The sequence below is a fragment of the Urocampus carinirostris genome, chromosome 11 (assembly GCF_059441175.1).
Source record: "Urocampus carinirostris isolate Australia breed hairy pipefish chromosome 11, RoL_Ucar_1.0, whole genome shotgun sequence".
Lineage (NCBI taxonomy): Eukaryota > Metazoa > Chordata > Actinopteri > Syngnathiformes > Syngnathidae > Urocampus > Urocampus carinirostris.
In genome coordinates, this window is record NC_142359.1 from 22,962,764 (window position 1) to 22,973,411 (window position 10,648).

The 10,648-nt window shown below is 39.6% G+C and overlaps 1 protein-coding gene across 1 annotated transcript; it reads right to left on the reverse strand.

The window, feature by feature from the left end:
• Window positions 1-1,123: 1,123 nt before the first annotated feature.
• On the reverse strand, window positions 1,124-9,473 carry proser2 (proline and serine rich 2). The gene is made up of 4 exons (XM_088348711.1): window positions 9,378-9,473; window positions 6,371-6,580; window positions 3,400-3,712; window positions 1,124-3,323 (listed from the first exon to the last, which is right to left on the reverse strand). Exons 2-4 carry the CDS (start codon window positions 6,500-6,502, stop codon window positions 1,939-1,941), a joined length of 1,830 nt encoding a protein of 609 aa, XP_088204837.1. The 5' UTR covers window positions 6,503-6,580; window positions 9,378-9,473; the 3' UTR covers window positions 1,124-1,938.
• Between the last annotated feature and the right edge of the window lie 1,175 nt (window positions 9,474-10,648).

A 10,648-nucleotide genomic window follows, 5' to 3' on the forward strand; every position in this document is an offset into this window, starting at 1 on the left:
CGTTTAGTGAGAAAAAACGTCCCCGTTATTTTTTTTGTTTTACACGCAACGTATCATTTTGGGGGTAATTTTGTAAACTATAACCCAATGTTATCAATTAACAGTGTTCGTACGGGTGCTTGAAATCCTTGAAAATGCCTAGATTTCAATGTTCTGTTTTCAAGGATTGAAAAGTGCTTGAATTTTGGGTAAAATGCTTGAAATTGTTGACATGTTTTTCAATAAGTCTGCTTCAAAATGACGCTGACACGCCTGCTCTGGTGGCTTTGCTTTGCCATTGCATTTCTTCTCTTCTGATAAATGGGAGCTGCCATTAGTTTGAATGTCATTGTTTTATGAAGAGTCATAGCCCCCTACATGTGGCGCCCAAGAAGACCGATGCAAACTACCCCTAAACAGGGCACTATGAAATGTGTATTAATGCATGGGTTGCACATCAATTGCGGACATTTATTATGGGCCATGCAAAAAAATGTAGATAGTGTTTCCCTGTGTTAAATTGTAATGGGAAGAACTTCCCGCAACTGAAAATATAAACTACATATTCTTTATTTTTATCAAACAACTGCAGTATATGGGGAGAGATTTGTCCAAGATCTAAAAATCGTATTACTTGATAAATGTACATGCAAGATTCAAAATAGTATATGTAAATCTCAGACATTTTGGCTCTGCACAATACATGGTTCACAACCGGATTTTTTTTCTTTTATTGGTACTGGAAAAATTGAAAAATTGGCTTTGAAAGTCCCTAAAAAGTGCTTGAATTTGTCCCTGAAAAAATGTGTATAAGAGATTTTTTTGGGGTGGGGGTTAAATCAACTGTGTACAGCAGAGCTTTGTTTTTTTTAAAAGAAAGTCACACATTTTTTAGTATGTTGTTTTGAAAATAAACCAAATGTCTTCAGATGTTTTTACCAAAATTACCCACATTGTTACTCCTTGAACTGCTTAATGAATAGCCATGTCCCAATAGATTATTAGGGCACCTTCTAACCAAGTGCTGTTGGGTCTTTCACATCCAAGCTTGGTGAAAATTCCAATTGTGCAGCCAATCATTGAACTTTCTAAGCTCATTTTTTACATTCCACAGTCACTCCAAAGACCTAATACTTACAAAGGAGTCACATGATTTGCTTTAATGATTGCCACGCATGTTCAACCCTAGCATTGTTTATTCATTAGCTCTTACACACTTAATCTCTTTGTAGATAAAATACAGTAGAGAAGACACTTCATAGTAACTGTAGATGCCCTACAGAAAAACCGGAGTCTGTAAACAAATTTACATAGTAAAACCGTGTGGTAGCACACAAAATATACTTCATAAGTTACTGTAGCTTTCCTACAGGAGATGGAGTCTGATAAAAACACATCTAGATAAATAGGGTTTCACACAGATGATCCTTAATATATTCCTTAACTGCCACCTGACTACGATTCGGAGCAATGGAAAGTTTAACATGGAAGTGCTTTTGCCAAGTACAATGCTTTGGTCTTTCCCTGCACAAACTTCAAATATGAAATTATTCTTTTTGCAAAATGAAAAGCACAGAAATACAAAATTTTATGATAAGAGTAGAATGTTGTTGCAACATGTAATCCCCAAACTTTTTTTTTCCCTACAACCACAGACCTGCTCCTTAATTTGTTGACAAAAAATGTTAGTTCTTCTATTTTCTCAAGAAAAGCACTCAGACTTATGTTCTTTCCTGAATGCTGCTAACAGAAAAGAACAAAGTAGGAAAATAGAAGTTCCCATTGCAAACAAAGAAATTTGTCATCAGAACTGTCCAGACAGCAGGTTCAATTTCCAAAAAAGGAGAACAGGCTGTGCTGGTCTATCTTCTCTGAGTAATTAGGTTTCTGCAACCGCACCTTAACCTTTGGAGAGGTATGACAACCTTCCCCATCAAAGTTCCGCAGCAGGGACATTGCTTAAGTATGCCATGACTCTTTAAGAAGCCCGAGTTTCTTTAGGGCCTGCTTGCGAGATTCCTCCGGTGCCCCCCGGCCAGAAAACTGCACAGTTATGCCTTGGGGCCGAAACATGGGTGAAGCTCTTCGTTTTGCATCTGTTGCAGCTGCAATGCTGGTGTTGTGAGTGGGGGTCTGAGGGTTTCTTGGTGCAGCAATCGGAGCTGGGCCTTTGAAAGCCCTCGTTTGACTGTCCGCAGGGCGTTGCGTGGCAATGGAGGGGGTAATGGTCCGACTCTTGCCCCCGTAACTGTTGAGCTTGGCAGGTAATGGTTGGGGTTTGACCGGTATGTTTTGATTCACGTCAATGAGGGAGCTGAGAATGTCAGGAAGGTCGCTTCTGGCGATTGCTTCGGTTGCAGAGTTCAGGACTTTGGACTTTCCTCCATAGTTGTTGAATTCACTAGGGGTCGCCAGCACGGGTGGAAGAACTTTCGCTTCAGATCTGGTTGAAGCGGTCGCATGGTCATTCTTTGTGTGACTTGGAGCGACCACGATGGATTTACCACCAAAGCTGTTTATTTCTAGTGATATGACGTCTGACTGAGGTGCGCCTGTTCTTTTCTCAACATGAGGTGGACTTACAGAAGCCTCTCTGTTTTCAAAGCTCCTGGGGGACTGCAAAGTCAGACTATCTGCTCTTTTGACGGATGAGTTGTTTTTTGGCAATGTTGATACCTGTGAATCTGGTGAATGGATGTTGGTCTTTAAAGTAGTATTGTAACTGACCTCTGTATGTGGCGTTGGACTTGATGCCACATAGTTAACAGAATCATGAACTAATGTCCCTCCTGACATGGCATTGTTTTTGGCAAGGCCCAGCTTAGACAGCGCTTCCATCCTTGTTTTCTCCGGTGTGGGGTCATTAAAGGAAACACTGCGGGCGGGAGCATTTCTCAACTTCTGAACTAAATTTGGCTTGGAATCCTCATGCAATAGATGTTGGGGTTCTCCTGTTAAATTGGAAAGCATCATTGCTCGCCTGTCTTGAAGATTTATGTTGGATACCGGCTGATTTTGAAGCTCTTTGTTGGCAAGAATCGTACTGATGTTGGCTGGGTATCTAGTAGGCTTGGCTAATGTCGGAGGACCCTGCTTTGATGGGGGATCCGCAGTTAGGGGGGACGCTCCTTCGTGGCTGCGCTGACGCTGGAGTAAAACCGAACTGGTGGGTGTGCCTGCTGCTTGATTAACAGCTATCTGTTTGGCAATAAGAACCGGGGTGGGGACACAGCCCGCTGGATGGTAAGAATCTGACGTTTCGTAGCCAGCAGAGTGGTCCAGAGGATCGTGTCTTGGTTTTATCTCAAAGTGGCTCTCGGGGTTAATTGCCATACTCTGGAAATCTGAGCAATACAAAATTCAAGATGATAAGACTCAATTTGGATAAAACTTAGCAAGCACAATAAATGTATAAAGTACCTGGAGTGGATGGCTTGAAGACTGGTAGTTTGGCAAGCATCATGTCTGGATCTGGGCGAACCAGGTCTATGATATCCAGATCTTTAGCGCCGAGATGTCTGGATGCGACCGAGTTTACAGTGTAAAGATCCAGGCTTTCAGGCTGTCCATCCATCTCTTGGCCAAAAAGGCTTCCACTTGCTGGAGAATTGACGACAAGTTCAGGTTTGAGCTCTTCGTCCTCTAGACTGTTCTCCAGTGAGCCAATGGTCTCTTCAAAAAACTGTAGGCATTCCTTCTCTTCTGGGCTCAGAAATCGCAGTGTGTCTTCATCCTGTGTAGGTCAATTAAAAAGACTATCCGTCAACTACTTTGCTGATCAAAAAACCCCCAAAGAGAGCAACATGCGAGCACCGCATACAACCGGCGTCTGAGACCGGGAAGCCGAAATGCGTCCGGGCACTTAAAAACAAGCGAAGTGGAACTGGTTTGGGCAGCCTTGTGTGTTGCTAAATGGATGTGGTCCCTAAGGCGTGTGAAGGTTGTCAAGCGGGTGTGATCACCACAAATGCGCGGTGACTGCATGTTTTGTGTAAACACCCTAAATCATCTGCTAATCATCTGACCTACTCATTGTTTGGACAATAGAAGAATAGAACAAGGCTTCTTTGTAAAAGTTTAGTACGTCCCCTAAAAAGGATTTTATTGACAACCTGATAGAGGTATGCATGTGCATTTCCATGGGGTTTGTTGTAATTGTGGTCTGTGTTTCGACAAGCTACAGTCAGTTAGGGATAATTGAATAATAATTATAATTACTGCATTATTGCAGTTTTGGGTTTTACTTCCTTGTCCAAATAATTACCAGAGTCTCAAAATGTATTTTAATGTAGCACCTAACAAGTTCTCAACCGTCAATTCATATTTTTGTAACACTACTGATGAAACATCCATTTCCCACTGGTTTAATGGTCCTCTGTCATAGAATGAGGGGGGTTGTATCATATACATTGGCACTAAGAAGTTTTGAGGTTATCAACATTAACTTGCACACAGACACGCACACAAATTGAAACATGCAGGCTGCAGTACAACACTCACTTCCCGCCTTTCCCTAATTGTTACAAACAAGGAAGTCAATTCACTATTTATTGTTTTAACGGACTTGTTCTCAGAGAAGCTAAAATTTGCTCTCAGGTCACAGTTCATGGATCCCTTAACCGCCAGGGTCACAGGGGCACCACTTCCTGTGGTGTGTCTTGGGTAAGCACAGCCTGGTAGCGCCCATCCCTCTCCAGGCCATTTTTGGGGTAGGGGTTTGCTCCCCCACATAAAACGGATAGTACTGTATATTATCTAACCGTGATGTCCAACCTAGAAAAGCAAGTTTTATTCACCTAGCCCTATGGTTCGGGAGAAAATGGCATTATAACTTAAAACACACTTCTACTCCATAGCATATGAATAACCTATATTTTATATTGACAATATCTGTGTATTATTTGCCCTCATGTCGGTTTTAGATCAGGGGATGGTGTCATAATAGTCTATGGTTGGCAATAATCTGTGTTCTGTGCAGCCCTTTGAGACTCCGTGATTGAGGGCTATACAAATAAACATGACTTGACTTGACATTTATGTTGTCTTGAGCCTGTAGGAAGCTCATTTGCGCCCGAGTCACACTCAACAGTGTGCAATTTTGACAACAAATCTGCTTAAATCACATCTTATCATATGGTCGCCTTTGTTTTTCAGGGTTAAGTGTAATGAGCTGGATCTCGGCATTGACAGGCAGTGGCGTGTGACGATACCGATACGAGATTCTTAATCACTTGGGAAAACTATTTTGTTCCGAAAGTTTGAGTATCACATCGTGCAATACACATTGCATCACTTGTGGCTTTCTTCCTTATTTTTTTGCGGTGATGACGGTACATCCTTTGCTTTTGTGACATATTAAATGCTCAAAGGCTCTTTGTCCGGTAAAGAACTTCCGTTCCGTATATTTTTGTATCTGTATTAGAATTATTTATGTATTTCAACAGATAAATGACTAGATGGATAAAAAATGAAATGGTTCATTTGAAAATAAAGAAATTAGTTAAAACAAGTTCCATAAATACATAAATAGGAGACTGCTAAAAACGAAGACGGACAGCCAAAGTCCGGCTTTCCCTTGCTGGTGTGGGCTCAAAGACTAGGAGAATTTCAGGCTGACTCTTCTCTTATGGACGATATTTTTTCAGATGTTCGAGTCGAAAATATAATACTAATGTTAGTGTGTTATCAGAAAATCCTCTGCTTGATGGCTCTATACTGCGATGAATTGCAACCAAATACTATGTACCGCCAAAATGTGTTTTTCTGCTGTAATTTTTTTAATGAATGCATCGCAGGAAATGAGGGAAAGCAATGTGTAATGAGCATATTGTTAAAATTTTGCGCTGTTATTGTAGTTATAAAATAAAATTGTATTCATTACCTCATCACTATTCAAACTGCACAATTGGAAACTGTAATGTACCGGAATAAAAACCCAAATGCTGGTTGCTAGATGTTACGGCTCCATAGGCTCTGCATCATACAGGGATCAGAATGGAGATTTTCATTTTCAGCTGAAATAGCCAGCGTCCAGGAATAAACCAGGGCGCTCATTCACACCTAGGGACAATTTAGACCAGCCAATTAACCTGACATGCATGTTTTAGGATTATGGGAGGAAAACGGAGTGCTCGGAGGAAATCCACACAAGCACGGGGAGAACATGCAAACTCCACACAGGAGGTTTGATCTCATGACCTCAGAACTGTGCCGCACACGCGCTAACCACTGCGCCGCCATGCTGCCATCAGTCGAAACAATACCACTTTTTAAAGAATGTATTGGTGCCGCTCTAATTTCAGAAATTCTTATGGAATGACTAGTTTAAGTCAATGTCATACACAACGTGTTTTAACATTCTGAAAAAAATGAGCAAACGAGATGCATTTACCACAGGTGTTTTATCAGTGGAACTGGCCCGCGGCCTTGTGATCCGATCCAACGCGCCGTTGACTCGGGAGCATCGCTGATTATTGGCCATGTCCAGGATGAGAGCCGAAGGACTCGGCCGGGATTTGGACATCTCCAGGTTGGCAACTCTAAGACGGAAGCAGATTCATGTCTGGTCCGAGGAGTCAGCGGATCATCTCGACACCTCGGTCTGGAGAGATGTCAAGGTCAGATATAAGCCTGAAATAGTTTGGCGTGAACGTCTTCGATTTAACCTCACAAAATTGACAAAGTTAAGAAAATCCCTTTCTCTGATTTTTTTAGCTCGGGGTCGACTCGCTACAACGGGTCAGGTGTATCGACATTTCGTTCTATGTACATTGTTACAAAGAATGACAATACAAAGGAAATTATTATTATTATTATTATTAATCTTGTGGCCCTCAGTGTAATAGTCCGAGGCCCCGTATGAATGAAAAGTTTAAACTGTGTGTATTATCTGCCCACTAGATGCCGCTGTGTTCTGTTTTGCAATCAAAAGCTAGTGCAAGGAAAAAATCAAACTGGAGACTTGAAGTAAACAAATATCACAATTTCAGGCTTAGGTCTGTTTTTTGGGGGGTGCCCATCGCAGCAAGATTGTCAAGTCATGTTTATTTGAACAGCCCTTAATCACAAAGAGTCTCAAAGGGCTGCACAGACCACAGATTATTGCAAACCACAGACTATTATGACACCATCCCCTGATCTAAAACCTACATGAGGGCAAATAATACACAGATATTGTCACCATAAAATATAGGTTATTCATATGTTATAGAATAGAAGTGTGTTTTAAGTTTAGATTTAAACATTTCCACTGAGGTTGCAGATCGAATCTTAGGGGGAAGAGCATTCCACAGCACTGGGGCCTAAATGGAGAACGCTCTTGGGATCACTAGTAGACAATTGCAGACAATTATGTTACCTCAAAACTTGGTGAGGCTCATGTCATGACTTTAAGGCTCTGAGCCATTTGCTTTATATATAAGGCGTGTAAAATTAAAATTACAGTTGAAGCGAGATTGCATTCAAGGAAAAAAAAATAAAAAAAAATCATAAAACATAAATGTAGAAAATCTGCTATCATGACTAAATTAGCTCGATTCATTCATAAACGGTTACTGCATTTAGGAGCATTTCAGAGTAATCATGCATTTCAGATTTTAATTACCGGTTCTGCATTTCCGGTCTAAAAAGTCCAACGGATTATAAGGGACACTTTGGAATTTCTGGCAATTTTTGGTCTTTTTAAGGTGTGGCCTATAGTCCGGAAAATACAGTATTTATAATAATACGTCACATTGGGTATTTGTATATTGTATTCTCTTTGCTTTATTATTGTATTGTTCTCAGCTCAGGGATGCTGCTGGAAATGTGAATTTCCCTGCGGGGATGAATAAAGTATCTATCTATCTATCTATCTATCTATCTATCTATCTATCTATCTATCTATCTATCTATCTATCTATCTATCTATCTATCTATCTATCTATCTATCTATCTATCTATCTATCTATCTATCTATCTATCTATCTATCTATCTATCTATCTATCTATCTATCTATCTATCTATCTATCTATCTATCTATCTATCTATCTATCTATCTATCTATCTATCTATCTATCTATCTATCGCACATTTATAAGGTAGTTTGTTTTATTTTTAAATAAGTATTTTTTTAAAATAAATTATTTTTTCCACCACTAAAGGCACTAAATCATACACACTGTCCGTTTTAAGTGCAGCCCCAGCGACTTACGAAAGAATTTATTCCTGATTGATTTTAATACTATTCCATTTTTATTTTTCGACCCTATCATGTAGGGAATTTAAAAAACAAAAATTATTTTTAAAAGCAGTGGAATGTTTTCATCAGAATATTTTGGTGGAAAACCTGATTTGGCCCAACCTCACCCAGACCATAGCTCCGCAAGTAAATTAAGTTTGAGACCCCTGTTTTAGATGAACTTTGATTATTTATTTAGAATTATTACATAATTGTATTATTTGAAGAAGCAAATCCAGGAACCACATCCTCAGACTTAGGGATGATGTCTGAGTACATTGAGTTACAAGTTGGGTTCCATATCAAACAGCGCTCTCAGGTCAAGGTAATGCTGGTATGAATTGTGAAGCAACAAAGTAGAGGTGCCGGGCTAACCTGTTTATCCGGAACGAATCCAGCTGTACAACCGGCTTCCGAGCCCGAAACTACCCAACTAACACATTCCTCTGGGAAACATCACTTTTTTTGTATCCCTCCGTTGCATTAGCAACAATTACTTATTGTCATCATTGCCCTTATCACCATGATGTCCTTCTGCTCCATTTTTGATTATTTCTACACATGAATGGCACATTCATCTGAGTCATTATATTAATCTTCCAGTGACCTGCTTCATTCACCTTTTGTAAATATGTTGATTGGTTATCGTTTACAGTCGTGGTGATTTATTAACACTTCTCAAATCAATTATGTTGTTAGTGAGGGTGATGAAAGTATTTTTGAACTTTTTTCAAAATAAAAGTGTGGTGGGTGTTGTCATTTAACAGTCATTTTTTTGGTTACATTTTACAATTCTAAGGCTAACAAGCTCAACTATCAACAACACCAGGACATTATCACATTTAAAACGCATCTATTTATACAATAGCAGTCTATTTTAAACACACATTAATTATACAATAAAAGCCATTTCATCTACTATTTTGTAGGACCTGATAATAATTAGTATACATATTTCGAGGGATTCAATTACATACAGTCCATTACATACAGTCCATATGTACAAGTTGGTGGAAATCTGATGTGATTAAAACGATGTATACTTTGAAAAAAAAAAAATCCAAGTCAGAAAACAAAAACTAACAAAAGTCACTTGACATGAGCATCAACAAGGGTAGAGTGCAGCCAGTAGTTTGGGAGCAAAGTAGAGATAAAAGTCCAAAGGTGAAAGAAGTTTACCTGTAAATGTGTAAGATCCATCCTCGTGTATAAGTCTTTCCTGACAGAAATAGATTTTTTTCCCGCATAAAGAAGTCCTACTTGTGTTGGCGCTTGTTGACTCCACCTAGACTGTATGACGCGACAAAATAAGAAGACGCCCATCGAAGTGCGCGTGCGTGGAGTACGTCAAGACAACTTGTGGTTTTGGGGAAACGCACAGGAAATGTTACTTGTTTGTTCTCAGGCATGTAACATGTTCCGTTACTTCTTTTATTTTCCAATAAAAGATCGCTGCAAGTTTAAATCATTGTAGTTGTTGGGTCATTGGCGCCACCTCGTGGACTAAGTGGATACTTCACTGAACATCGGATATTGCAAAAAACATCCAAATGTAATTACGGGGTCCCCATTTTTTTCTACCCGGAGAACATATCTTTTTTCTTCTCTGATGAGGGCCCAGAGTCAGTTTGAAACAGAAAAAGTGTGACGATTGCAGGAGGGCCTTCATGTCAACTTGTATTGTTTTCCAGAAAGCCACAATTAAATGACATTTCTGTATTCTTCCACAGAACAAAAGGCAGAAAATAAATAATAGCCAAACAACCCCCCTGAAATATTCACAATAAAAGTCAGCAAATAAATGATAACACTGCTTATGAAATATATAATCACTGAATAACACTCCGTGGGTTCCTCACAGAAGAAAAAGTCCATGAAACATAACCGTTTTGTTGTGCCCTGAACAGTCTTAACAGGTTCAAGTTCGGCTTAGTTGTCAGAGCACTGGACAACCAGGGATATAGATGACTTGAGAAAGGGCAGTAGATTTTATCTCATTATCACAGTATTTTTTGTTATGGTACCAGAGAAGAATGTTAATTTTGTCGTGCATTTGCCAAGTTTCACTATAAATTCCCTTCTATTATTCTGTTCTATTCTAGGCATTGTAAGTGACAAATTTATTGCCATTGTAGCATGTGAAATGCACAATAAAATGAACAGTGTGATGAGATGTAAGGAGATGAAACACAATGCCCATCCCAGCCATCTCCGGGCAGTGGGCAGGGGGACACCCTGAACTGGTTGCCAGCCAATCGCAGCAACTATAACCTATTGCTTTTTAAAAGTAACATGCCCAACACTAACACATACTTAAATTCGGAGGTGTCCAGAAAAATGGTTAGTTAAATATTGTCTCTATTATGTATGTGTCAATAATGCCCAACTGAGTTCAAAAAGCCATCATGCTTTATTTTCTTTTGCGCCTATTTGCTTCTTTCTGACTTTTA

Excerpts from the sequence above, each read along its gene's own strand:
- proser2 (XM_088348711.1), bottom strand. The coding sequence starts at position 6,502 with ATGTCCAAATCCCGGCCGAGTCCTTCGGCTCTCATCCTGGACATGGCC. Across the intron at positions 3,713-6,370 it reads CCACTGATAAAACACCTGTG|GATGAAGACACACTGCGATT; the intron begins GTAAATGCATCT and ends TGACCTACACAG. Across the intron at positions 3,324-3,399 it reads CTTCAAGCCATCCACTCCAG|ATTTCCAGAGTATGGCAATT; the intron begins GTACTTTATACA and ends TGTATTGCTCAG.